Source organism: Thermothelomyces thermophilus, chromosome 1, assembly GCF_000226095.1.
Source record: "Thermothelomyces thermophilus ATCC 42464 chromosome 1, complete sequence".
NCBI classification, from domain to species: domain Eukaryota; kingdom Fungi; phylum Ascomycota; class Sordariomycetes; order Sordariales; family Chaetomiaceae; genus Thermothelomyces; species Thermothelomyces thermophilus.
In genome coordinates this window covers 3,657,609-3,685,168 of record NC_016472.1, presented here as the reverse complement: position 1 = coordinate 3,685,168, position 27,560 = coordinate 3,657,609, and the positions used below count along the sequence as shown (strand labels likewise).

Genomic DNA, 27,560 nt, shown 5'->3' with positions numbered 1-27,560 from the left:
CGACCGTTCCGGGGCCCCGAGGCCTCGGTCCGTACACTACGCTGGATGGGGATGGAGGTAGCGGGATGACGGGGGAGGGTGCGGCTCCCCGCCGGAGCCTTGGGGTCGGCCCCGTTTGCTATAATGACCGGAAGATACTACTAGGATATAGTTTATATGCGGTGTACATGTTGTACACGGATTATTTCGAAGCTCCAAGCACAACTTTGAACGGAAGGGTATACGTACGTGTGTATGTACATACATACAGAACATACTGCGCACATACACTACATGCCTGGTAGCCTTATGACTTGCTTCAGGTCAAGAGTGCAAAGTCGCCCTTCTTTCCAGTTTGATCATTTGCACCCAACGGTAGGACAAGTCATCCGAGGGGCTTAAACACTTCCCCAAATTTCTTTCCACATACACTCTTGGGCCATTCTCATTGCAAATTTCGTGCTGCAATCCGGCCGCGCTATCCGCCTCTACACAAGAAGCTTGACTTGCAACGCGGTTCAGGCTTCTATCGCCGTCCGATTCCTTGTGCAACCCCCCCCCCCCCTCTCCTCCGCTTTAGGCTGCTCGTGCTGCTAGGCTTTCAACACCCGTATCCCCATATCCCCATATCCCCTGCTTCGACCGGATCATGGCTACTGTTCAGGCTGCCAGGCTGCTGAGAAGCAGGTCCCATGTTCTCCCTGGTAGGAACCTTCGGGATGTCATGTGTGCATCCTCGATTGAGTCTCGTCCGCTCACAACGGGTCAGGTCAATTGCACGTCACCGAACTTTTTTTCGAGGTGCCCAAGAACCATGCCCGGCCCGATGCTGGCACCCTGACGCTGTTCGGCCGGAGCGTCAGGAAACATGAGCGGCCCATCGTGCCCCTCTCCGCTTCGGACCTCGCCAGCAAGGAGAAGCTGCCCTATATCGTCTACCTCCAGGGTGGCCCAGGTTTTGGCAATCGCGAGCCGCAGAACATGCCCTTGACCCAGGTGGCCCTCAGCCGTGGCTATCAGGTCCTGTACCTCGACTACCGCGGCACCGGGCTCAGCACCCCAATCAATGCCGACTCCGTCCTCGCACAGGGCGATCCCCCGCAGCAAGCCGAGTACCTGAAGCTGTTTCGCGCCAACAGCATTGTGCGCGATCTCGAGGCCGTGCGGCTGTGTCTGACGCAGGATTTTGACGAGGAACGCAAGGCGTGGTCCCTTTTCGGCCAGTCCTTCGGCGGTTTTGTCGCCTTGACCTACCTCTCCAAGTACCCTCGGGGCCTCCGAGAGGTCTTTATGACCGGCGGCCTCGCCCCGGTAAAGCGCACCGCCGACGACGTCTACCGCGCCACCTACAGGAAGCTCATGGAGCGCAACGCGGCCTACTACCGCAAGTACTCCGAGGATATGGTCACGGTCCGCCGTCTTGCCGAGTACATCCAGGACAGAGGCGGGATCCCCCTCCCATCGGGCGGTAAACTGACCGTCCAACTTTTCCTCACACTGGGCCTCGCCTTTGGAAGCCACGGCGGTCTGGATGATATCCACTCGCTTGTGCTCCGCCTCGGCGCCGACATCGAACAATTCGGCTTCTTCACGCGAGCCTCGCTGGCCGCCTTCGAGTCCCATATCCCCTACGACAACAACCCCATCTATGCCATCCTCCACGAGGCCATCTACAACACCAAGCAAAGGGGCTCCCCACCCTCAAATTGGGCTGCCGACCGCATAGGACGGGAGCTCCAACCTTTCTCCTGGCTCGCCGATCCCGCAAACTTCCTCAAATCTACCCCGTCCCACGAGCCTTTGTACTTTTCGGGCGAGATGGTTTACCCTTTTTACTTTGAGGGTACGACCGGGCCGGAGCTGGCGCGCATGGCTACCGCGGCTGACATCTTGGCCAAGACGGAGGAGTGGGACGAAGACTTGTATGACGAGGATCAGCTGCGCCGGAATCAGGTGCCCGTGTACGCCATCTCTTACGTGGACGACATGTACGTCGACTTTGAGCTGGCCCGAGAGACCGCGGCATTGGTGAAGGGGATCAAGGTCCACGAGACCAACGGATGGTATCACGATGCGGTCAGGTCCAAGTCGGAGGAGGTGTTTGCCGCCCTGTTCAAGCTGAGGGATGATAATATCGACTGAGCCAGTTCGACTTACGCGTCAGGATCTAAGAGATCTCCCTGAGGTCATGTAGAAGCACCACCTCTACAGTTGTTGGTCTTGACGCGGATTGAAATCTAGGGCGGAACACACAGGATACAACGATTTGACGGCCTTTGTCCGGTCAAAAATCAAAGAAAGTATGAACCAAGTCAGGTAGAGACTCGAGACGAAGAAGGGTCAACGCAGTACTTTGCACTTAAAAACTCTCTTCATGGCATCAGTCTTTCTCGCATTCCAAATTCGGTCCCGACTCCCTACTTTGAAAAAAGAAAATGGGCGAAAGAATTAAGCCCCAGCTGGACATTAACCCATCCCTGTTAATATCGACAATATCATCCATCCGGCGCGTGCAGGAGACAACTCCCCCGGGGAATATCACCACGGCGCCTTCATATATATCAATGCCAGCCCACTGGCGGGCCCGGCTGCATTGCAACGTTGGGCAGTCTATGGTTCGCCCTCACAAAGGCGTCGGACTGCTGGGGGTGGGGGGGAGGGGATAGGGGGCTCAAAGTACTCGCACTTGAGGACATTCTTGTGCACCTTGGTGACCGTTAGCGAGTCGGAGGCACGTAATGGCATAAACCGGATCGATAATACACCTACGTAGAAGGTCTCGCGGTGTCCGGGGACACAGACTACGACGATGATGCCAAGCGACTAAACGGTCGAGTTGGCCGCTCCATGCCCGCCCCGTAGGTCACGCCGGAAGATGCGACGATGGAGCGGGACCGATGCAGAGAGAGATGCAACTCACCCGTCGACGTTGGACAGCCACAGATCCTCCTTGAGGTCAAGGCTATCCCTGTGTCTGGTTGGTTCAGGTAGGGAGTCCAGCACCACGACGTCGGGAACAGATCGGGATGGTTCCCTCATGACATCGTCAAGCGTACGGGACGTACTCGCATTCCGCAGCAGGTCAAGACTGATATCGTCCCTGCTGCTGCCGGTGTTCGCATTGCGGCCAGGGACAGCGGCAGGGCCAGTAGTATCAGAGCTAGCACTGGGCGCCGCAGACATGGTTCCTTGTGTTATGCGATGCAGGTACATACAATGTAAGTCAGGAACCCACTCTCTCTGTTTTGTGAGTGGCGCCGTCGTTGGGCTGCAAAAGGGCAGCCAATATGTCAAACCGGGGGAAACGAAACAAAGCCACAAAGTCGCAGTGGGCTGGCAAGTCAGAGGCGAAGCGAACAAAAGACTCAAGACTAGGCCAAACACAACAGAAGAGTAGTAGGAAAGAAAATTAGAAAGAGGAAAAAGAAAGCAAGAAAAATGTGACCGGGAATTTCTTGCAAGGCGGCAAGACACGACACGAAAGACTTGGCCTCGGCAATAAACCTACATAGTCTACATAGTACATTTAAGAGACAGGCCGCTTTGTGGCAGCAACCAGAACTAAGCCCGAGACATCTGAACGAAACCCCAACCCCCTCTCCTCTCCCTCTCCCACCAAACCCCCCCCCCCCCCCCCCCGCCCCTTTCCCTCTCTTCCTTCCCCTCCCCTACCAAACGACCATGCTGGTGGTGTGGTTGATTCGGGGTAGGGACGGGAGTTGCCTTTTCTCCATGATGCTGCAACAAGAGAAGGGGGGGAGGGCCCTAGCCTACCAACGATGGCGGGCAGTGTGGTGAGGCTGTAATGTCGTCCAGCTGGCTCAATGAGGCGAAGGCAGATGGGCTGTCACACTCCTTCCACAGAGCAGACACACACATACATCAGAAGGCAGCACCAATGACTATGCCAAGCCCCCAGGGGAGGTAGACAAGAGGTCAGGTCCGTCCTCACTCGCTTCCGGAGCGGGGAGACCATTCCCATAGCTGCAACCTTTTTGAGGACGAACCGTATTGCTACACTACGAATGACTTGTACCCATTGCACGATGTATGTAATGTAGGTATATACAGAGGTACAGACTGTACGTATGTACAAACACCCGAATTGAGCCAACGAGAAGCGACAGTGCTGAGATGCTGGTGCAGCTCGTTGTATGCTGCGCTGAAAGGGGAATGTGCCAGCGGAGACTGGCTGGGAAGAAGGCAGCCGCGGCCCATGTATGTACAGCATCTCCCCGCAGTGGCCGAAAGAGCTTGCTTGCTCACCTTGTATGCATGACGCATCTGCGCCTCTGCGCATTGATTGACCCAAGTCGGAAATTGTAGCAACGGGCCAGAATTTGACCCCCCAATCTCCGGGACGGCGCCCAGGACGCCCCTGTTGGTTTGCATCGATAAAAACAAGATCCCCATTGAGAGTTCGCCGAGCTCAATTTCTCGGCTCAGCGACAACACTCGTCAGTGTTTGTACGTACGGACAGCACGTAATCGACAATAGCATGCTGTCACGAAAACCAAGAGCTAAGGATTCATGCCAAGGCCCTCGCGCTTCCCAAGAGCGCCAATTGGTAGTTGCGAAGCCGGCACCTTGCGCGATGTCGGAAACTCTCACGCCTACTCGTAATCATATTCCAACTCCATCTCTACAGAAAGGTCAGTAAATCCGGGAATGCGAAAAAAAAAAAAAAAAAAAAGAAACCACAGAAAGGAAAGGGTGTGTGGGAGAGTTTACCCCATAGCCGGTTAGCAGAGTCGGCGATAATCTTCGCTTTGGCCAGCAGCTTGTCCTTGAACTTCTGCTCGTCCTTGGCCCCCAGCTTCACCTTGTTGGGCTGCGCTTGCATCAGGACCGGGAGGAGCTCCTCCGGATGCGCATTCGCAACCGCGGCGATCGTCTTGAATCCGTTGTCCCAGAATATCCGTCTGGCAAAGGAAAAAAAAAGTTAGCCCGCGCTCATTCACCATCCCAGCTTTGCGCCCCCCTTTATCGATCGGCCTTACGCGGTTCTGCTCTTCACAAACGTGATTTTCGAAAGTGCTAGGAGGTCGGCCCTTGCGCCAGCGTTCAGCCTCTCCGAGAAGTGGTCGAGGGCAGCGGCCATGGCCCTTGGACATCGTTAGCGGGGAGGGGATCTCAGCAAGCTCCAAGTGATAGCAAGAGAAAAAACAACCCACCCCCAGCCCATCATCTCGCAGAACTTGATCATCCCGGCGGCAAATCCCTGGCAAGTCTGCGCCAGGTTCTGGATAGACCCGCGTGGCATATCGTACTTTTCGGCGACCCGATGGATGGGCATCTCGTTGCAGAGATCTCGCAGCTGCAGCGCGAGGTAGAACCGGCGGTAGCGTCGTGCCATCTCTTTCTCTTCGGCAGTGCTCTCTCTCAGAATGCCTCCGCGGAGCCTGCCTCGTGTCTCAGCTACGTCCCGTTTGCGAACTATCCCGAGGAAAAAAAAAAAAAAGCAGCCACCCACATGTTGTCGACCACGACAGGCTTAAGTCCCAAAAGGTGCATGACCCTGAGACCGCTATCATCCAGTTGCTGGATCTCATTCCAGAAGGCCTTCCAATTGACCATGACGCCGCCGAGGTCATGGACAGGGGTGAAGTGGTAGAGGACATGCATATCCCCATCCATGACGAATGCCTGCAATGCTCTCTTCAGCTCGTCGTGAATAAATATGCCGTCTTCGGGGTCAAGCGAAGAGGCAACGATGGCCTTGCCCAACCGAGTAGCCTCGAAGCTGCCGTACTCGTCGACCGTGACGAACTGCATCTCCTGGAGCTCGGCTATGCTCGCCTCGACGTGCTCTTGGATCGAGCGCGGCTCTGTGGAGTATGCGAGCAATGTCCGACTGACATAATCGTCGAGGGATTCCCGACTTGTTGCTAGTCCGATCGCGATGATCTCTAGCAAGGCCCTGACCGACTATTAGCCAACGGAAACCCGCCTTCGCACACCGCCAGGTAAAGCACTCACCTTTGGATGCGGCGCTTGTCGGATATGAGGCAGCTCGATACTTGCGGGAGCTCCGCGTGCATAAGGTCTACCACGGCGTCCAGGTCGCTTCTTCGGCAGCACAAGTATGTTTCACCTACTTCGTCCTTACCTTTCCTCCCGGCTCGTCCGCGCATTTGCCGACTACCCACGTCAGTCTCTCGTAATTTTTTTCTTTCCTGTTCATGTTCGTTTTTTGTTCAAGTGTCACGGCGCTTACAGCATAGCAGGACCGACTAGATCACGACCCATGCGGGCGCCGTGGAGAATCACCCGCCTCGCTGGCACTGCGGACGTCAGTGGGCAACCCGGAGGAGACAGCAGACTCCGACTCACAGTTGATACCCGCCGCAAGGGAGCAGGTTGCCACGCATACTTTGAGCACCCCTTGATCGTAGGCGTTCGCGATCAGTTCTCGTTCTTCGGTCGTGAGGCCAGCCTTGGAATGTCAGCATCAACATCCGCCACAAGTGTCGGAGAAGCCTACGTCTAAAAACAGTCAGTACAGTGCTGTAGCTGGGCGTGTGGGGGGTTCCTACGGTGGAAGGCGACGCCAAAGGGAATGGTTTGTTCCAGCTTCGGATCAAGCCCCGTGCTTAGGCTGCGCAAGTCTCCGAGTAAATCCAGCCTCTTTTCCTGAATCAAGGGGTCCGCTTCTGCAAATGTCGGCAGGACGCGGCTTATCAGAAGAGCGTCCGATTCGCAGCCAGCACGGCTGCTCGCAAAGACGAGAACTCCGTAACCGGCCCTGACGGTCTCGTTTGCGAGGGCAACGACGGCATTCCGGACGGGGTCCGCGAGCTCTTTGTGGTCTGAAGGCTTGATTAGCCTCATCGGCTGCAGTCCCGGCAGGCCGCATTGGCTTCCCGTGTCCGGTTGGGCCGCAGATGCTTTCAGTAAAGCGGCCGTGGTTTCCGATCCGTATATCTTCCCGTCGCACACCAGATGCTCTTCGATCGGCACAGGTCGATAGCGAGTCTCGTAAGAATGGCCCTGAAGCCACCGTTTCAGGAGCTCAATATTCTGATGTCCGATTAGAGATTACCACCTCCTTGGTGGACCGTGGAAAAGAAAGCGGAAGAAAGCAAAAGAAAGAGGAAAAGAGCTTCTGCATACCGTGAGTGTCGCGCTCATGCCAATGATCTGAAGTGGCTGACCAAGACAAAGGAGTTTGGTCGTCATGAGCTCTATAAGATAGCCCCGGTAGTCGTCGTCAATCATGTGGCACTCGTCCAGGACAACGGCTCGCAGGCTGGAGATGGAACAGTCTTCAATGGCCGTATTGACGAGAGAATTTGCCTACGCAATAACCCGAAATCAGAGTCGGCCAGCCAGCCCCCCGGGGCTGTACGTCGCCAACTCACCTTTTCTATAGTGCAGACTGCGATATCAAAGTCCGCCCAGGACGCCCTGATCTTACTCCCGCCAAAGAAACCGACCACTCGGATGGTGTCCTTGTCGGCCCTAGGGGCCCAGAATCCATGACTGTCATCTGGCATGTCTAGGTTGGCGGCGTCCGCGCGCGGGATGCCGCTGACGATGCTGCGGAGCCAACGGACCTTCTCCTGAACAAGGGCGACGTACGGCAGGACCACGATGGCTTTGGCCGCGCGGTCCTCGAGGACCCGCCTCAGCATGAGAACATCAGCGACCAGCGACTTGCCGCCGCCCGTAGGAGCACTGTAGACTAGATTCTTCTCCCCTTCTAGGAGGCCCGGACCGCAGAGGCATTGCCTCTGCCACGGATATATTGCCTTGATGCCTAGCGCAGCAAAGTTTGCGACAAGCTGCTCGGGCAGTCCGTAGGCGGGGTGCGATAATGAGAGCAGAGGGTCAACGGTAGAAGTTGGCGTAGCAGCAAACATCTGTCTCTGCGAGTACTCCGAGGGCCCATCATTCTTGGTTACAGAGCCGTCTGGATACTCGATGGCACTCGCAACCAGCTGCGGCCGCTCAACCGCGCCGTTGCTGTCCGAATCGGAGCGAATAGTGGAGTGCGGCCGCGGCAAAACGGCTCTTCTTTGCAATCCCGTGCCATTGCGGTCGGCATCTTGTTGGGACGAGAAAGCAGCATAGCCGCGCTTCTGGCCAGCGACGGGAGTTGTCGGATATCTCTGTGGATTCTCTGGGCCAAATTGTACTGCTGATGTGTGCCAGCTGCCAAGCAGCCTGGGTTTGTCTGCCATGATGTAGTGCAACAGGAGAAGTGCTAATAAGGATTTACCACAGTAAGAACCTTGCAACGCATGCGGTATTCTAGTACGGGAGCAACGCGGAGGCTGCAATCGCTGCGAGCCCAGGACCGTGCGGGAAAAAAAGAGAGAGAGAGAGGGCTTGCTGCCTCAGACTGTCTAAAAACGCAATTGGAGGCATCTCCCGACTTCAAAACGCCGGAAACTGACTCTTGCAAGAAGCAGAGATCTGGATTGCTGTTGAGCTCACGCCCGGTATGATTGCCTGGCGGGCGCGACTCGAAATCGCGAAGTCGCGTCTGACGTTGCCTTTTTGGCTTGGACCAGTGGCGCGTTAACTCCCGTCAAAGAGCCAGAAACCCAGCAGCTCGGGAAAAGCGCAGGGGCTGCACCCACAGTCATTGTGGGGCTAGCGGGTCGTTCCAGCCCTTGCTCTTGGCTCATGGTCCCTGAACATCGACTCGGATGGATTTGGCATGCAGCATGGGAGGCTCCACTTTTTTGGTCCCCACACAAGCCGAGCTTGGTCACAGCCGCTAGAAACGACAACCTTCCATCCAGATGCCCCTCCCGCCTCGCCCGCCAAGCTCCCAGGCTCTTGCTCATCTGCCAACTCCCTTGTATTGCGCACATACACTAATAATGCATTGAAGATACCAGCGCTACTAGACCCCAGGCCGGCTCCAGTGCCTATCGACCAAGTAAACCCTACAACACTTCCCGGTCAACCTCAAGTGAAACAATTCGTCGATTTCTCTGTTGCGCTCCATCCCAGCGGCCTCGCTTCACGACCCATCATCATCAGTCGAGATGAAAGACAATCAGCCGATCTGAAACAGAAGCGGACGGGGTGTGGTGATCATCGGCAAAGCAGGCAACGAGGTGGGCAAGCCCGACACGTCGAGCGTTCCAGGAAAGTATGCTTCTACCGGGCACTGGTACGGCTGGACAATTCTTTGCTTGCTTCGAAACTGTTGCTTGCCGCTTGCTACTTGCCCGCTTCCAGTACGAAATCGAAATGGTCCTGGGCCAGACTTGGGCTGTTTGCTAGTTCCTGACCAAGCATGGCCGAGTTTTGAGGTCAAGGCTCAGATTCAGTCGAGAATGGTTGAGACGTCCTTATTCAGAACTCTCGGCCCTTCTAACCTGCCGAGCGATGTCTTTGGCTCCCTCTTCCATTTCGATCTTCACGTTTGTTCTTCTCTAGCACAAATGCCGCTATAACAGGTAAAACAGCGATTGGGCTGTGCCTAGCGCGAGCATTCTGTTTTGTGGTAATGCTAACGTTGTGTGCGTCGTACAGAACGCGGCCTAGAAGTCTCCACACCTGCAGAGGATGATGGCACCGTGAGCCCGACGGCCACCGCCCCGGCCCGAGCACACACTAACCTCAAACAACCCCCCATGACCACCAACTGACCATGCTCTGAGGGCCGATGGGACAACAACATCAAGGGTTCGTTTCTGACGGCTCCGTGGTGAGAAGCCGATCGCTGGTATTCTCAGTATCAAGCCACCAAAGGGCTCAATATTCGTACAACAACCTTGTATGAGACCGTCCTGTGGCGACACGAAAATGTCGCGGGCTAGATGTCATTTGAACGGCCCCCACCCCGGTGGCTCCGCTGTCGCCCGTTGTGCAGTCCCATGACGAAAACCGCATCTCGGCCTCTGCGTGGATGGCAGCGACCAACTCAGAGTCGGCCTCGGGAGTAGACGATGGCGGCGAGCCCAAGTTGGCCAGTTTCGCAGTCTCATCAGCCAGTGCGCCGGTTCTGATGCTCTTGCTCGGCGCAGGCTCTGAACTCGAAGTGCGTTTTTGCGTCTTGAGCTAATAATGGGATTCCCAAAGCGGCGATCTCGGCTCCAAAAGCAAGCCCAAAGAGCGCTCCTAACTACTCGTGGTAATTGCCCGCCCGCGCCACATCTGGCATCTGAAGCGACAGTGCGCCAGCCGATATGCCGCACTGTCGCAACCCATGAAGAACCAATCCCATCCATCCCATGTCTGCTCATCCCAGTGTCATCGCTTTTCTCCATCTTGTTCAGCGCAGGCTGCGGCGGCCCACTGCAACACCGTCCCATTCGCGGAAAGCGCCGCAACGCACAAGCGCCGGAAGCTTATCGATGTCACTTCTTCAAAAGCAGAACATTTGTCTTATCATCGCACCCCTTCGACCGCGGCATTCGCCTCGATTTCAGGCGCTGACTCGACGAGGGAGGGATGGTGCATCGAACGAGGCCTTAGTGTCCCGCTCGGCGCGATCAAGCCAGCAGCAGTCTGCCGTGCACCGATTCGGTATGCGCGGGGCCATCTTTTTGGCCGGATGAGAAGTGGCCGAGCACCAACGCTGGATTGAAGGGCTGAAAAAAAAAAAAAAAGACACATACGCCTCTCCCAAGTCACCCCAGTTGCGCCAAGCCACATAATGCAGGACATCCCCGCGGTTTGGTCAGTGAGACGCAGCTCGAAATGTTTCTGGCTGCCCCCGTGGGAAATAACTTGGCGATTAACCACCGGGAGCATCATATGTCGTGTAGGTATGGATATACGTACTTGTGTATGCACATGCCTACATTGTACAGCAGCACACCAGGAGTGCACCTTCTGCCGCGCCGGTGAACCCAGGTCGGCCTGCCACCACAAGATTACACCAGGTGTTGTGGAGCTGTCCCGGGCTGGATGGAGTTGAAAGCGATCCCTCCGCCCAACCCTCGACAGGCGGAAACAGAAGTCGCCTTCAGCTCCTCGCAACCCGCGTTCCCAACCTTCCCCCCCCCCCCCCCCCCAAAAAAAAAAAAAATAGCCTGGGGCTTGCAGCTTGCCGAGTCGTCGCGGTCGTTGTCTCGATCAGGGTCTCCAAGGGTGCGCCACTCTATCATGAAGGTGGCAGTAAAGTGAACGAAATAGCAATTGATGCCCCCTGCACCCGACACGAACGACTCTCCACCGGATCGAGATGACCGTTAGGCACATTTCTTCTCCAGGGAGTCATTGTGCCACAGGCATCCGTCTCTCTGCTTGTAGGCACTGGATGTATTGTATTTCGTAATCCGTACAATGTGTGTACGGATGTACATACATATACGGCACATACGGAGGTACTGTACAAGCTACAGTAAGTACCTTGGTACATACGAGCCTGACAGCGGACAGCGGTGGGTTGCGCCAAGACGTCGGCGACATGACCCAACTCCAAGCCACCCCTCTCGACATCGTCGCAATTTACGAACTAGACCTTTCCAACCGTTAGGGCACTCCAAAATGGGCGCCGTCAACGTATGTGTAAAACCGAAGAATATACAGACATTTCATCGACATGGTGAAGACTTCATCAAGAGGCGAAGCAGAAACAAGATGGACAACCGTGAGGGCTGATGTCAGGGGCACAGCGGAGCCGACGATGCAAACCCGGGAAGGGGTCGCCGGGCCTGGGCCGGAGCCTAAGCGTTCTTTTCGGTTGCAGGGTAGCCCTCCAACCATTGTCTGAATCCCACATCATGGCCGTCATGCTACTTTCGCTGAACCAAGTCTGACTGAGAAAGCACAGTGTGACAGGGATATGGGGGTACTCTCAGAACGTTGAGCTGTCCACGTGGTGCCCTCTCTTCTTGTCTGTACCAGCCCGCGATGGTATTGACCGCCGGACAAAGAGAGCTCCATTCAACCGCAAAGCGAAACGCTGTCTGCCGTACAAAAGGAAAATAGGCTTACCGGGGTTGATGTGTTTTATGGAGTTCTGTTGCAGCTCAGCGTGATGAGAGAGGAAGCAGGGGCGATCGCTCGCCCGTTCATGCCTTTTTTGCCTTGCATTATTCCGTAATCCATACACCACTGCAGGTAAGTTAGGAGGAGCTCAACGAATCGCCCGGGTTGTTTCGCGGTAACTGAAACGATTTTTGGGTGCCGTTGCCGTCTACGCCCTCCTGCAAGTGTGCTGTTCCCCTTGCTCATCAGGTAAACGACCAACGGACGCGGTGTACTCCGCAGTGTCCCGAAGACTGCGGACAACGTCCTTAAATGATCGCTGCGGCTTTACTTCCCAAACTCCCAACCGGCGTTTCTTCTCGCGAACCTTTAGCGACTCGCGCAGATGTAGCAAACCGTGGCCTGCCGACATCTTAGTAGAGGCCTCTTCAAGATCCCCAATTGCCTGGCCAGCTCAAAGAAGGCCTTGTCATGACCCGGGTTTTTGCTGCATGTTTCTCTCCGCAGCACCCAAGCTTCTGCACCTACTTTCCCCACACTCATGCCCTCTCTCCCGAGAGCTGGCCTGCACGGAAAGGCCCATCGCTCGCCCACTCGCTCGCCAGCCAAACACCTCATTCCGCGCCCGCTGCTGGACGAGGCATCGCTGGGGCTACATCCGGATCGTTTCCCGGCAGAAGAGAAAAGTAAACGCGACCGGAGTGGGTTGTTTATTTGGCGCCAAAGGAGCGCATGCAGAAGCAGCAACTCCCGGAGTGGTGGCTCGGCGGTTCGCAGACGTTGAAATCTGGTCGATGCGGGAATGCAAATCCCTGCAGCCATCGATATCGACACAGTGCTTCGTGGCCCCACAGTGTAGGAGGCGGCCCACTCGCCCGGAGCGCGCTGTGCTTCGAAGAATGGCAGGCTCGAATGGAAATGGAACATACCTAGGTAGGTAGCAATGGTTTGGGGGGGGGGGGGGGGGGATTTGGCCCCGGCACACGTCCGCAATTCGCAAAAGGCGCTGCCTCGCCCTTTGCAGCGAGATGCCGGGACCCAGAGGGCAAGACTTGTTGTACATTATGTACCGCGAGATGTACCTTGGCCTTGCTGGAGCTCGCCTTGCCTTCCTTGCCATTTGACGTTTCCTCGCTCGTCCCCATTATTACCTTACTTTAGCTTTTCTGCCCACATATCTCTGCTGCCCGTCACTCTTCCCTCTTTTCCCTCACTTTGCGGAATCTCGGGTGGCCCCAATCTCCCAACCACATGCAACCCGGCAGCTGCTGTGTTTGCCCACGCCCATCCCGACTTTTAGGGCCCTGACATCCAGGCCACGCGCCCGGGTTTCTCTCACCGTTACGCCCGCTCATCGCGCCCGTCCCCCTTTTGGCTCGTTTACTCGTCTTCCGCGCGGTCCACGTTTATATCTTTTCCGCTAGCCGCCATCACCACCATCTTTCTAAATCCGCCTTGCCCGCGGGCCTTCCTACCTTTCTCCTCCCACAACTCGTCTCGACCTCCCGCAGGTTTTTTAATCCACCCCCACAGCTAGCGTCCTCCTCGCCGAGAGCCACTCCTCCGCGCGGAGTCTGCTGAGACCGCTTCCTTTTTTTCACGGGGGCGTCGGACCCGCCTCCGTTTCGTCTTATGGACCATCATCGCCTGGCCCACTCGCGTCACATCCTCCTCTTTCGTGACCTCTGTTCCTCCACGCGACCTGGCGCCTGCGCCATCTTCCCACTCTTCATCATCAGCGAGGACCAGGCCCGCCATCTCACCTTCATCCCTCGCTGACTAGCAGCAAACCTGGTCCGAGTCTGGCGTCTGGCATTTTTTTTACACCCATTCTTGGCCCATCATGGCTCAAAAATCCCAATCATCGGCCCAGTCCGAAGACCAGGCAGGTTCGGGCAGTCGCACCTCGTCTGTCAAGGACGGCGCAGGGTCACCAAGCTCGGCCAGGCAGTCTAATAGCTCGGGTGCCGTCCCGTCATCTACCCTGCCGCGCATCTCTGACCCGACACCAAATTCAACCTCCAACTCTGAATCTCCACAGCCGCCACCAGCACCGGCCATGGAGAAACAGTCGGCGGCCGGCTCGCAGCCCTCGCCCTACGGCACGCGGTCGCGGAACCGCACCGGCGCGGCTCGCCCAAATTATGCCGAGGACAAGGATCTTGACCTGGACATTTTCGATGCATATCCGCAGCGGAAAGATGACGACTCCAAAAAATCCGGCAGTAAGCAGCAAGGTGCATCGTCAACGTCGACGCCCGCCAATTCGTCACAGACGGCCCCACGCTCCGGCAATGGATCCTCAAAAAAGCCACATCCGGACGACGGCAAGCAACAAAACGGCACCAAAGACCAGCATTCAAATCACAACCAGTCGTCAGCAACGGCACCGTCATCATCGTCGTCGACGACGACGACGACTGGTAATGGCACCTCCAGCGCGGCAAACGGCACCTCAAAGGGAAAGAAGCGCAAGGCTGGCGACACAGCGTCAACGGCCAGCGGCAGCCAAACGCCGTCAGGGTCGAACGGCGCCTTATCCTCATCAGCCCTGCAAAAGCGCCTCGGAACTACCGGGCAAGGCAGCGGAGACGGAAAACCAAGCTTTACACGCTACGGCGAGACGAACATGCTCACCTTTGAAAACTGCAAGGCCCGCCCGAAAGATGGGAAAATGATTGCAGACGACGGCACGGTACTCGAGGTGAATGGTGAGTGTTTCTTCCCCCCCCCCCCAACCTTCCTTCTCGCCTTATGTCGTCTCGGAAGAGTTTTGACACAGCAATGCAGATCATGTATACCTGGTGTGTGAGCCGCCTGGTGAGCCCTATTACCTCGGTCGCATCATGGAGTTCATGCACATCAAAAATGACCCAACGCAGCCCATTGACGCGCTGCGCATTAATTGGTACTACCGGCCCAAGGACATCGGGCGCAAGGTGCAAGACACTCGCCTTGTTTTCGCCACGATGCATTCCGACATCAGCCCCCTGACGGCGCTGCGCGGGAAGTGTCAGATCCGGCACAAGGCCGAGATTGAAGACATGGCTGCCTACAAGCAGACGCCCGACTGCTTCTGGTACGAGAAGCTCTATGACCGGTACATCCAAAAGAACTACGAGGTGATCCCGACGCGGCAGGTCATCAACGTCCCGGAGCACGTCAAGAAGGTGTTAGACGAGCGATGGAAATACGTCCTGACGGAGCAGGGCCGGGGCAAGGAGCTGACCAGTGCGGTCAAGACGTGCAAGCGATGCACCAACTACTGCGCGAAGTAAGTGACCTAGACAGACCCCCAACCAACCAACCAATAACCCAGCCGAGCCCTGTGATTTGGCGGGGTGGCGCGGGACCCAACGGGGGGACCAGCGGGACCCAATGAGGAAATTTGAGGAGAGACGGGAGCGAGCGAAGCGGGTCCCTAGCTCAAAGTGGAGCCGGATGCTGACACACCCACTTCCTGACAGCACTGATTCGGTGGACTGTGCCGTGTGCCAAAACACGTACCACATGAACTGCGTCAAGCCACCCCTGCTGAAAAAGCCGAGCCGTGGCTTTGCCTGGTCGTGCGCCGCATGCAGCCGGGCTCAGGAGCGCAAGCTAGAGGCCCGCCACACGCCCAACATATCGGATTCTCGCCTCAACGATGGCGAGGACGACGAGGGCTTCGACGATGAGGACGAGGACATGGGCGGGGCCGACGGCGCCGACGGCGCTGACGGTGCCGAGACGGGTCGCACTAGCCGCACCAGCCCGGCCGAGGAGAACCCGCACCCACCGCCGACCGCCGAGCAGATCTACCATGCCAGCCTATGGCCTTACCGGTACTTTGGCATGCACTGCAAGGTGGAAGACGCCCTTGATCTGGACGACCGTATCTTCCCCCGGGCGAGTACCCGGCTAGGCCTGCGCCACCAAGCCGTCGTGCCCCCTTGGTATGGTCGTCCGGTGCAATATGTCAAGCCGCTCGAGTTCAAGAAGTCGGGCAAGGGCAACGGCAAGCTCACAAAAGAACAGCAGGCTGCGCTCGAAGCCGAGCGCATCGAAAAGGAAAAACGACCCAAGTGGATCCAGGACGAACCTCCTGGATACATTGAGCGGGGCGGCGACGATACGTCGACGCTCCTTTTCAAGCCGCCCCAGGACTGCGGCGTGGACATGTCCAGCGAGGAGCTCGACGACTACATGAACACGGCCAGGTCAATGGCAGTCTCGCTCGGGCTGCCGCCGCACTCCACCAACCTCCAGGACGTCGCAAGAGATCTCCTGTTCCGCCACGGCTTTGACGCGAAGAAGGCCCTCGAGGAGCTCACCAAAGTTCCAAAGGCCGACTTCGGGGAGCCCGAACTGACGCCCGCAGAGCAAAAGAAGTTCGAGGAGGCCGTAGCCAAGTACGGGTCCGAGTTGCACAGCGTCAAGAAGCACGTCAAGACCCTGAGTGCTGCAACCATAACTCGCTACTATTACACCTGGAAGAAGACAGAACGCGGGCAGCAGGTTTGGGGCAATTATTCTGGAAGGAAGGGGAAGAAGGACGCCAAAAAGGCCGAGGCGGCGGCCAACAAGCTGGCCGACGATGTCGCTGACGCCCAAGACGATTCGGCCTTTGACACAGAAAAGGCGAGGGAAAAGAAGAAATCCTTCGTGTGCAAGTTCTGCGGCACCAAGAAGTCTCGCAAGTGGCGGCGCGCTCCGGTTGCCGCCGTGACCCCCGTGACGGAGAACGGAGGCAAGAACTCCAACAAGGAAAAGAAAGAGCAGTTCATCCAGGCGCTCTGCAGGCGATGCGCCGAGCTGTGGCGGCGGTATGCCATCCAGTGGGAGGACGTTGACGAGCTGGCCAAGAAGGTTGCGCAGACGGGTGGTCGTGGTTGGAGGCGCAGGGTCGACGAGGATCTGTATAGGGAGTTGGTCGCGATCGACAAGATGGTCAGCAACACTCGGAGTCCGACACCGGAAGAAGACGCGACGGCGACCCCGGCACCATCCCTGAACGGCCAGGCCGCCGCCACGGAGCCACCGCGGAAGAAGTTGAAGAATAGCTTGGTCGACAAGGAATCGGAGAAGACTCCGTCCGAATCGGGCAGCGTAGCCGGCGGCCCAACGTCCAAGAAGAAGGAGAAGGAGAAGGCCGAGAAACAGGCGTCGCAAGCCCCGGCGCCACCGCCTGCCCCCGAGATGCCCAAGCCGAAGACGCTACCGTGTGCCATTTGCGGCGAGATGGAGCCCATGGGTGATCAGCACCTGGCGTGCAGAGAGTGTCGCCTGACAGTGCACCGCAATTGCTACGGCGTAATCGATAACCGAGCTCCCGGGAAGTGGACCTGCGACATGTGTCTGAACGACAAGAATCCCCAACTGTCAATTGTGAGTGCCCCTCCATGCCGAGAGATAGTTGTGATGGTTCGCTGATTACGGATCTGTTAGCACTACAAATGCGTCCTCTGCCCCATCGAGTTCACGCCGCACGATTTTGTGGAGCAACCCAAGATATCCAACTCTCACAAGAAGAAGACGGAGAAGGAACGGGAGCGGGAGCGGATGGAGCGTGAAAATGCCCAGCGAGCGGCCGACTACTACCGAAAGAAGCAGGAAGAGATGAATCGTCCTGTCAACCCCCGCGAACCGCTCAAGCGGACAGCCGACAACAACTGGGTGCACGTCACCTGCGCCGTGTTTACGCCCGAAGTCAAGTTTGGCAACGCAAAGGCACTCAGTCCCAGCGAGGGTATCCCACTGATTCCGCGGGCTTCGTACGCGGAAGTGTGCGAGGTCTGCAAGAAGACCGACGGCGCGTGCGTGGAGTGCCGCCACTGCCACACGCCCGTCCACGTCGAATGCGCTCGCCAGGCCGGTTACATCCTCGGCTTCGAGCTGACACCGGTCAAGGGCTCTCGGCGGGACCAGTCTCGGATCGTCACCATCAATGGGAACAGTGGTGCGATGTCCGCTGGCGTTTGGTGCAAGGACCATCAGCCGACCAAAACCACGGTCTATCGAATGAACGAGGTGGTGGCGGAGGACGGAACCAACGCTTTGCAACTCTTTGTGCAAAACTTCAAACAAGCCGATCTCACCTTGACGGGCTGCGCGAGGAAGGCGAACCAGATCACGGTTGCGTCCAAGATGTCGACCTCACCTTCATCCACCACAACTCAACATAATCGGCGGGCATCGCTTCTAGCGACAGCTCATGGTGATCACGAGGACGCGCCGAGTTCTCTCCAGCCCGGCGGCAAGATTTGCCTGACGTGTGGCATCGACGTCAGCCCTAGATGGCACCCTATCGACCAGACGCAGGAAAGAGAGCTCACGAACGGTTATCGCGGCAGCATTGGTTCCGAAGCGCAAAAGTTTGTTGAGCAGCGCAGCTTCCAATGTCACAAGTGCAAGAAGGCGGGCCGGCAGCCAACGATTCGCTCAGTACCCGCTCGGGAGCCGACTCCTCCCCCTGAACCGGCTCGGCAGGCTTCGCAAGCAGCCTCGGCAATCCTGCCACCTAGGATTGACGAACAAAGACATTCGAATCGAGGACCATATGGCTGGCCTCCGGCCCCTGGGCCTTCTTCGGCGGTGCAGGCCCCCATCCTTCAGGCTCCAGCACCCGGGCCTATGGCTCACCCTGTTGGACCTCCCGTGCAGACCCAGCCTGTAGCGCCCCCGGCGCTCCCCCCGGCCATAGCGCCTCGGGGACCACCGGTCCAACCTCCTGCGGCTTACGCATCCCCTCGCACTTACGACTGGCACCGGTCAACGACTGGCCATGGTCCGCCGCCGCTCCACCCGTCTCGCGAAGTCAACGGCGGTCCGTCCCCACCGCCTTCTTCCATGCCTCCCCTCGCGCCGCCTAATCATCTCCGGCCGCCGCCGATTAGCATCCCTCACTCTACAGCACAGTCGCCGCCGAACGGCCACGGGCACATGGCACAGCCGCCATTCGTTAACGGCGTTCAGCACCCTCCGTCTCCACGGCGCTCTAACGGCCCGCCTCCACCCCCGCCCAACGGGCCGCCGGGGCCGTATCACCCCCATCACAGCCACCCTCCGCCGGATTTACGCCCGCACCACATACCGCCCTTGAACCCGATCCCGCCAGTTGGGATGGCACACTCCGCCGGCGCCGAGGCCCCACACCCACCGAACTATCTCAGACAATGGGGTAGCCATCATCAGAGTCATCATTCCCACGGCCCACCCCCGCAACATCACCATCATGGGAGTCCTCCGCCGCCCGGTCCCCCTCCGCCGATGAGAGACGGGCCTTCTTCAATGGCGCATCATGAGTCTGGTATGCAGCCGCATCCGCCGCAACATCCCACATCACAGCATCCTCCGCCTCAGCAGCAGCAACAGCAACAGCACAGCCAGCACAGTCAGCATAGCCAGCACAGCCAGCACAGGGAGAATAGGCCTGCTAGTGGAGCGAGTGCAAGCCCGTCATTGAGGAACCTGCTTTCCTGAAGATGAGCGAAAACAACAACGGTGGGACGGAAGTTGATTACTAGCATACTGCGTTGAAGGGATCCTGGTCATGGTCATTATATTATTTTTTTCCCAGGTAAATGCCCTGGAATTTATGGATTTAAGGACAATCGATGTCTGTTCCAGCCGATGGGATCCCAAATGTCCCCCTTTTCAACTATCTGCCATGTTGCCAGGATAAATTAGGGTACTATTGTATAGTAACTGTATTTTCGTTCCGTTTTCCTCATCGGCTTTCATCACTAGGGGTGTGACTTAGAGGGCCAAGGCATGGAAAAAGCGTGTAGAACTGTTGTTTGGCTTAATTGATTTTCGGGTTCCCTCTCCCCTGTCCTCTTGTTCATTGCTGCCATAGGTGGAAGCACAAGACTTCCGGCATCATTACTGAATGAAGGATTTGTTAACGTTTGATTGACCCGACCCAAAGGTGGGAATCCAAGGCGATCATACGTGGGTGGTACTGAGACTGTATACGTCCGTACTTGGCATGGCGAGCAACACGGGTTGAGAAATAAATCACTGAGGGTACGCGATATGTTGGTATTGCTCGGTGGTCACAGCATACTGCCGATAGATAGGCCGACAGAGTTCCGACTGACCTGTGTCGCTAAAGTGGAAAGGAGTAACAGGGCAAATGTGCTCTAAGAAAAGAACAAAGTAACTTATGTATCCAACAATCTCATCACTACACAGTATTATATTAGTCCCATTGATAAGTACCTCGCTCCAAATAGTGTATAGATAAACACGTCTCAGGCATACAAAGGTTTCACAAGCACTGTGCGCGTTATCCCAAGAACTGACGCTGAGGATGATGAGGATTCACCGAGTCGAATGGGCCCGTAAGCGGGAACATTTGATGCATCGCTATCATCGTTTGCGCATCCGCAACTGTTTGCTTGATGAAAATTTCCCAGGTTGAGGAAGCCTGGGAATTTGATCCGACGCTGAAGGAGTACAAGTAGAGGTTGTATACTGTACGTTGGTACCTAGGTACCTTACATTGTAGTGGCGTCCACGCGAAATGAGGGTTCCAGAACGCAAAGTTTATCAGGCAGTTAATGTCCCTCCGCAATCCGGAGTGTACCCGTTTTGCACGCTCAGAATGACGGATTCTGCAGCTAATTTAGAAGCCAAGCCCGAACCTGTGCGCAGCTCCTGAAACTGGCTCCACCGAACCGCAAGCCACAGCTAGTGTAGTGGGGCACGCCTTAAGAGATCTGAATTCCATGTGTATCTGCCTGGCTTGGCGTTTGAAGGCCGGGCTAGCGAATTACCCGGAAACCGGTGTGCACATAGCGCACAAATCTGGTACCCTGTTATTACCACAAGCCACACTCCAGAGTCTTCGATGGATTTCCATCGGGAGGGGCTGAATGGTCCGCGAAGGAAGGCGGCGAGTTCGGTTGGAAACCCAAGAATTTCAGCCTCCCTCTGCGCAAATGCACTTTTATAAGCAGGCCAGAAATTCTTGGTTGCCGCTCGCCTGTGCCCCCCTGCTGGACAATCGTCTTCCCGAAAATTCAAGAACTCGATAGGTTCGATTTCCAGCTGATCTCCTGACGAAGAATACCGAGGCTTTGCGGTGATTAGAAAGTGCGGTTCCAGTTCTTGGTAGGTCGCCGCCTCTTGCCTGCCTTTCTTTTCCCCCGAGACCCGGCAGAATCCTCCAGACCTTTCTCCTGCGCCAACGCCCGAGATTACCTTTCAACCCCCACTACTAGGCCTCTCGGGCAGCCTACTTTTTTTTTTTCGCGGAACTTCGCGTTCTTTTTTTTTCTGTTGCTTTTTTTGTTTCATTTCCGGAATCGTATCACTAACCCTCATCTAATTCCAAAGACTTCAAGGTTCCGACTCTTCGGTTTCCCCAACAATTATCCCCCCCTCCCCGGCTCCGCGTCAGGTCCCGACCGATCACGGCAGCCTCGCGAAAACGAATCAAAACCGCACAGCCCTCTTACAGGGTAAACCGACAAGATGGTTAGGGAGACGAAACTCTACGACGTCCTTGGCGTATGTGCACCACCATTGCCGTTCATGCTCCTTGACTGAGCTGATTTGCTAACGCGCCGCACCAGGTTTCGCCAAATGCCACAGAACAGGAGTTGAAGAAGGCATACAAGACAGGCGCCCTCAAGTTCCACCCTGGTATGTCTCTGCCACTGTCGATTCCTTTATTGTTCTGTGCCTGGGTCGGTGCCCGTATTAACCTGTACCAGACAAGAACCACAACAACCCAGCTGCTGAGCAAAAATTCAAGGAAATAAGCCATGCGTACGAGATCTTGAGCGACCCGCAGAAACGGCAGATATATGATCAATATGGCGAAGCAGGTCTGGAAGGCGGTGCTGGCGGTGGCGGCGGCATGGCTGCTGAGGACCTCTTCGCCCAGTTCTTCGGCGGCAGTGGCCTTGGGGGTGGTTTTGGCGGCATGTTCGGCGGGATGAACCACCCGCGCGGCCCTGCAAAGGCCAAGACGATCCACCACGTTCACCACGTCTCGCTTGAGGATATTTACCGCGGCAAGGTTTCCAAGCTGGCCCTTCAGCGCTCCATCATCTGCCCCAAGTGCGAGGGCCGCGGCGGCAAGGAAGGTGCTGTCCGGAAGTGCAGCGGATGCGACGGCCACGGTATGAAGACGATGATGCGGCAGATGGGCCCCATGATTCAGCGCTTCCAGACAGTGTGCCCGGACTGCAACGGCGAGGGTGAGATTGTCAGGGACAAGGATCGTTGCAAGCAGTGCTTCGGCAAGAAGACGGTGGTCGACCGTAAGGTCCTCCACGTCCATGTCGACCGTGGTGTCCGAAGCGGGACCAAGGTCGAGTTTCGCGGCGAGGGCGACCAAGCACCTGGCATCCTGGCTGGTGACGTTGTCTTCCAAATCGAACAGAAGCCCCATCCTCGCTTCACCCGCAGGGATGACGACCTCATCTACCAGGCAGAGATCGATCTGGTCACTGCACTGGCTGGCGGTACCATTTTTATCGAGCACCTCGATGATCGGTGGTTGAGCGTCGAAATTCTCCCCGGCGAGGCGATTGCTCCTGGTAAGTTTGCGACTGGCGCCTTTTTTTTTCTCGGGTCCCTGATTTCGTGGCTAACTTTTCATCGCAGGCACCGTGAAGATGATCCGCGGGCAAGGTATGCCGGCCCCGCGCCATCACACCTTCGGCAACATGTACATCCAGTTCTCTGTCAAGTTCCCCGAGAAGAACTGGACCAACGACCCGGTTGCATTTGAGGCCCTCCGGAAGTTCCTCCCGTCTCCCGATTTCGTCAACACACCTCCGGCCGAGGCCATGACAGAGCCTGCCGATCTGGAAGATGTTGATGCCTCCGCAAGAGGCTTCAACGGCGCCATGGAGGAGGACGAAGATCAAGAGCACGAGCACCAGGGTGGCGAGCGTGTGCAGTGCACATCTCAGTAAACGATGTAAACTGAACACCAGGCGCAAATGCATATGGTATATTGTGTGCGCGTCATTCTTCAGAGATTGACGGGCAATCAACGAACATGACACGCTTGTTGCGACATCTCTGCTTTAATCGAGATGCGTGTGGCGGGTCCATGGATTAATGAGATACGAGGTGCGAAGCGGTGGGCAGGGGAGAGGGGATGGAGGGTGGAGAGGGATACGGAAAATACCCCAGGAAACGAACCAAAGGGGAAAGCATAGAGTGTCTTTCTCTGGCATGCATGAAGGGTTTCTTCAGGGCTCATTTTATCATGTTTATTTGGCACCTCGCAAACACTCTTGGCAAGGCGGCGTTTTCGAGAGGATAGAGGCATTTTTTGGCTTTCCTGGGCCGGCGGCTCGCTCTGCTGCCTGGATCTCTCCTGTTTTTCTTTTTGAGCGAATGGACCGGGCATTATGGAAGTCGCTTGTTCTTGTGCTTGGGTGTCTCGGGAATCTTCGATTGCGTCGATTTAGTCTGGCGGTGAATCAGGCCGACAGATCTCGTCTGACCCGTCCCCCCCCTCGAGGAATTATTTCGTGATGGTAGGCCAAGATGAATCTTGCGATTGCATTAGACAGGTCACCTCCAACAGTTGTCAGTTCATGCATGAGATAAGACATACAGCGCCACTTAGAAAGGGCGAAGGAATATCATGCCGCAGCAGTAGATGCCATGGCCTCACGGATTTCGTTTCCATTATCGTCCAGTTACTCTTTTTCCCTGGGCTATTGTTTCTGAGCCGGGAAAACGACGTTACACTTTAGGCGCCTCTATCGCCGTCACCACGGGGTGGGGTTCACGGTCAGGACGATTCTCGTTTTGTTCAGTAACCTAAGCGCTCAATCAAAGTCCGAGAGCTTACGAAGACTCTCAGTTGAATATAGAATCTTCTGTAACTCGGTTTCACTGATGTCGCTGCTACTGCCAGTAGCTAGGCTGTCGACCAGGGGGGTCTGCCGCCAGCCCGCCTCTTCCTTGTCCAGCGCAACCAGCGATGAGCTGCTGCCAACCTCGGTAGAGGTCTTTGGGTGGAGCGCAACAAGAAGGCGCGGCGAGGCGCCCCCAATATCAAAAGCGTCTACGTCGAGCGGGTTACCTGGTAGCGGAATGGTCTCGCGGTGTACTAGGGTATTGTCCCCAAGGAGTCCGTAGCGGAAGAGGGCGGGAACGCTGCAGAAGATATGTCAGAAGAACCCTTGTCAACCCGGCAAGTCGCCGTTCTGCGGGGGGGCTGAGGGAGACCGCCGTCGAAGAGAGAGAGGGAGAGAGAAAAGAAAAACGCTTACCGCTCAACGATAACAAAAACGCCGACCCCGCCCTCCCACCGGCACGCAAACACCCGCGTCACGGCGACCTTGTTCGCCCCCTCCTCGCCTGCGACGACACCCTTCACATGCTCTAGCACGCCAGCCTTGCCAAGTAACCGGCATCTCGCCCAGTCCCAGACGAACAGGTAATCGTCCCCGCCCCCGGAGATCAGGATGTCCTCCTTGCCTCCAGGCGCCACGCACAAACGGCTCACGAAGTCCTCGTGGCCTAGGCAGTATCCCTCGATGACGTGCGCCTGCGGAATGCCGCGCGAGACGCGGATGTGCTCGTCCCGGTCGGCCGTGATGATGTACTCCCGCACCCTTGCCTCGTCCTGCCCCGCAGAAGAAGCGCCAGAAGTGGTATTGGTGGTGGTGGTAGTGGTGGAGGCAGCGGCGACGCCGACGCAGATGGCCGTAAGCATGGAGACGTGGCCGAGCAGGAGGGTGTGCTCGAACTGTGGCCGCTGCGGGGCTTGCTGCTCCTGTTCCTGCTGCCTGGCCTTGCGGTCGAGGGAGATCTTTTGGTTCTCGAGAGCCTTTAGGTTGCGTTTGGTGTGCACGGTGAGCTCCGTCGCCTGCGGCTTGTAAGCGGCTGCTGGGGTGGAGGGGGTGCTGCACCGGGAGGGGGGTTGGGTGGCAGGGGCAGGTGAAGGGGTGGCGGTGGGTGATGGGACCAAGGGGAGGGCGTAGACGTCGCCGAACTTGTCGGCGGAGAGGATGGTGCGGTTGTCCCGGGTGAGAGTGAGAGAGCAGGGGCGTTTGGGCATCGCTCTGGGAGAAGTTGTTAGCGGCGAGCCATGAAAGATTGTGTGGACGGACCAAGGGGCGACTTGCCGCTGGCTGCGCTGCTTCAGATTTCCTGCACCGTCGTGCTCAAAGACCCAGATGGTCTTGTCGGAGCCCGTGATGGCTATGAGGTGTCGGCCATCCGCGGTGGCGTAAAGTCCCTGCACGAAGGGTCGCTCGTTGGCAGGAACGTCGTACTGGGCAGCCTTCTTGCTCTTCGGCCGCCCGTTCTCCGAACCGGCACCCTGGTCAAGGTCCTTAACGGATGCTTCCGAACCAGCCCCAGACTCGACTTTCCTCCGCTTGGTAGGCGGCTCCTCTGGCGCCGGTGAGTCTTGAGGAGCATCTTTTGACGCGCCGCTCGACTCATTGGGGTTTTGGACCGGGTACTTCCATGTTGAGATGTGCTTGAAGTCTGAGTTGAAGGAGTGGATGTCGCACCCCTGTGCGGCGAAGATGACGCCACCGCAAACCTTGACGAGGTGAAAGGGGAGGATCATCATGGATGCTGGGCCTCAGAAGACGGATTCTGAGAAGACGGATCCTGAGAAGACGGATCCTGAGAAGACGGATCCTGAGAAGACGGATTAGGTGATGATGCAACGAGAGAACTGCGAAACCGGAACTTAGGGCTGAGGTGTGGTTTTCTCATCAGTGCACACTGTAGGAAGTTAGTTGAGAGTTCTTTAGTAAACCACGAGGCAAGGAAGTGAACATACCCCCGACTTGCGCTCAATGTTTCAACTGAGCGACTGAGTGAATGCGGCAGTAGTTGTGCTCGACTTGTACTATGGTAAGAAATTTGTTGTAATCAAGCCACATGTGGCTGTCTCTCTCAAGGCAACGGGTATGGCTGGGAGAAGGGAGAACTTGATGATATTAAGATCTAGAATAAATTGATTTCCACGCATCTTAAGATTCGGCATGTAGTTTTCCAGCTGTCTTCCCTTCACGTTCCTTGCACGGTTCTCAGGGCCGTTCTTTCTCAACGTCAAACACTTCGGTAACTTACTAGTACGGCGGATGTCTGACGACGGCAGGCTTGACTGAGCCACATCTTCTAAAGCTGGCCTCTGAGCTCCACGCGAGGAGTGGGCCTGCATAGTAATCCGCACTCGCACCCCTTATTGGTCGACCCACCTAACCCTACGCGACAACCCCCACAGCAGCCGCAGGGCAATTGTGTGAAATTCCGAACCTCCATTCTGCTTCAGGAAACTTTTGCAAGCAACCTCGCGACCTCTCAACTCTTGTTTCCTCAATTACAAAACCATCGCCCTTAAACATCCTGCCTTCATAAACAAAAGAAGATATGGGGGGCAAATCAGGAAACAAGGCCGGCTACTTCGACAAGCTGAAGGGCTTGTTGGAGGAGTACCACTCCATCTTCATCGTCTCGGTCGACAATGTCTCGTCGCAGCAGATGCACGAGATTCGCCAGGCCCTCCGTGGTACTGGCGTTGTCCTGATGGGCAAGAACACCATGGTAAGCAGATTCTGGGCCCTCACGCTATCTTCTTTTTCTTCTTTTTCTTTTCTTTTTTTTTTTTTTTTTGCCCCCTTATGCTCCCCGGTTTTGCCGCCTCGGTCGTTCGCACGATTCTGACCGTTGCATCATGTAACAGGTCCGCCGTGCGCTCAAGACCTTCATCGCCGACGCCCCCGAGTACGAGCGCCTGCTGCCGTTCGTCAAGGGCAACATCGGCTTCGTCTTCACCAACGGTGACCTTAAGGAGGTCCGTGACAAGATCCTGGCCAACAAGGTCGCCGCCCCCGCCCGTGCCGGCGCTATTGCCCCGGTCGACGTGTGGGTGCCTGCTGGCAACACCGGCATGGAACCCGGCAAGACTTCCTTCTTCCAGGCCCTCGGCGTCCCGACTAAGATCGCCCGTGGTACCATTGAAATCACGAGCGACCTCAAGCTCGTCGAGGCCGGTGCCAAGGTCGGCCCCTCCGAGGCTACCCTGCTCAACATGCTCAACATCTCTCCCTTCACCTACGGCATGGGCATCGCCCAGGTCTACGACCACGGCAACACCTTCCCCGCGAGCGTTCTCGACGTCGGCGAGGAGCAGCTTCTGAAGTCTTTCTCGTCGGCCATCAACACTGTTGCCGCCATCTCGCTGGCCCTCAACTTCCCGACCCTCCCGTCCGTCATTCACTCGGTTGTCAACGCCTACAAGAAGGTCCTGGCCATCGCCGTCGAGACCGAATATTCTTGGCCCGAGATTGAGGAGCTCAAGGACCGCATCGCCAACCCCGAGGCGTACGCGGCTGCTGCTCCTGTCGCTCAGGCCGCTGCTACCGAGACCAAGGTTGAGGAGAAGAAGGAGGAGTCTGAGAAGGAGGACTCCGAGGACGAGGGCTTCGGCGGTCTCTTGTTCGTGAACCTGCTCCTCCGTCCGACGAATCAAGTGCTAACGTGGCCAATAGCGACTAAATACCCTGACCCGATGACGATGTTGATGGGCTGGCAATCTTGGTTGTGGTCAGGCAGAGGCTCGCTGGACCTTCATCCATGGCTACATAGACCGGTTGCTGCTCAAATAAAACATTTCCTGTCTGATGGTCAACATCCTGGACGTGCTTTTTGCCATCGCATGTGCTTTGACAGGTGTTACCCTCCCATTGTGTCTGCTCAG

General features: G+C 56.7%; 7 protein-coding genes across 7 annotated transcripts; 4 read left to right on the top strand and 3 right to left on the bottom strand.

The window, feature by feature from the left end:
* The first annotated feature begins 303 nt into the window (after positions 1-303).
* MYCTH_2295965 (uncharacterized protein) lies at positions 304-2,385 on the top strand. The gene has a single exon (XM_003659174.1). The coding sequence runs from the start codon at positions 961-963 to the stop codon at positions 2,119-2,121; it is 1,161 nt and encodes a 386-aa protein (XP_003659222.1). The 5' UTR covers positions 304-960; the 3' UTR covers positions 2,122-2,385.
* A 365-nt stretch (positions 2,386-2,750) lies between these two features.
* MYCTH_2295962 (uncharacterized protein) lies at positions 2,751-3,371 on the bottom strand. The gene has a single exon (XM_003659173.1). It carries the CDS (start codon positions 3,160-3,162, stop codon positions 2,896-2,898), a length of 267 nt encoding a protein of 88 aa, XP_003659221.1. The 5' UTR covers positions 3,163-3,371; the 3' UTR covers positions 2,751-2,895.
* A 1,222-nt stretch (positions 3,372-4,593) lies between these two features.
* On the bottom strand, positions 4,594-8,163 carry MYCTH_2114843 (uncharacterized protein; the record flags this gene model as incomplete). Its single annotated transcript, XM_003659172.1, has 12 exons — positions 4,594-4,622; positions 4,712-4,902; positions 4,981-5,085; positions 5,155-5,382; positions 5,454-5,900; positions 5,960-6,121; positions 6,198-6,264; positions 6,314-6,416; positions 6,465-6,466; positions 6,517-7,000; positions 7,094-7,276; positions 7,342-8,163. The coding sequence occupies 12 exons, from the start codon at positions 8,161-8,163 to the stop codon at positions 4,594-4,596; spliced, it is 2,823 nt and encodes a 940-aa protein (XP_003659220.1).
* A 5,287-nt stretch (positions 8,164-13,450) lies between these two features.
* MYCTH_2295952 (uncharacterized protein) lies at positions 13,451-19,726 on the top strand. The gene is made up of 4 exons (XM_003659171.1): positions 13,451-14,589; positions 14,669-15,152; positions 15,346-17,245; positions 17,306-19,726. Exons 1-4 carry the CDS (start codon positions 13,722-13,724, stop codon positions 19,337-19,339), a joined length of 5,286 nt encoding a protein of 1,761 aa, XP_003659219.1. The 5' UTR covers positions 13,451-13,721; the 3' UTR covers positions 19,340-19,726.
* Positions 19,727-20,833: 1,107 nt separating this feature from the next.
* MYCTH_2088290 (uncharacterized protein) lies at positions 20,834-23,409 on the top strand. The gene is made up of 5 exons (XM_003659170.1): positions 20,834-20,974; positions 21,200-21,373; positions 21,439-21,508; positions 21,580-22,410; positions 22,478-23,409. Exons 2-5 carry the CDS (start codon positions 21,338-21,340, stop codon positions 22,789-22,791), a joined length of 1,251 nt encoding a protein of 416 aa, XP_003659218.1. The 5' UTR covers positions 20,834-20,974; positions 21,200-21,337; the 3' UTR covers positions 22,792-23,409.
* Positions 23,410-23,511: 102 nt separating this feature from the next.
* Positions 23,512-25,685, bottom strand: MYCTH_2295948 (uncharacterized protein). The gene is made up of 2 exons (XM_003659169.1): positions 24,109-25,685; positions 23,512-23,992 (listed from the first exon to the last, which is right to left on the bottom strand). The coding sequence occupies exons 1-2, from the start codon at positions 25,416-25,418 to the stop codon at positions 23,662-23,664; spliced, it is 1,641 nt and encodes a 546-aa protein (XP_003659217.1). The 5' UTR covers positions 25,419-25,685; the 3' UTR covers positions 23,512-23,661.
* Positions 25,686-26,092: 407 nt separating this feature from the next.
* Positions 26,093-27,507, top strand: MYCTH_2295945 (uncharacterized protein). The gene is made up of 3 exons (XM_003659168.1): positions 26,093-26,404; positions 26,544-27,298; positions 27,352-27,507. The coding sequence occupies exons 1-3, from the start codon at positions 26,231-26,233 to the stop codon at positions 27,356-27,358; spliced, it is 936 nt and encodes a 311-aa protein (XP_003659216.1). The 5' UTR covers positions 26,093-26,230; the 3' UTR covers positions 27,359-27,507.
* Positions 27,508-27,560: the final 53 nt, after the last annotated feature.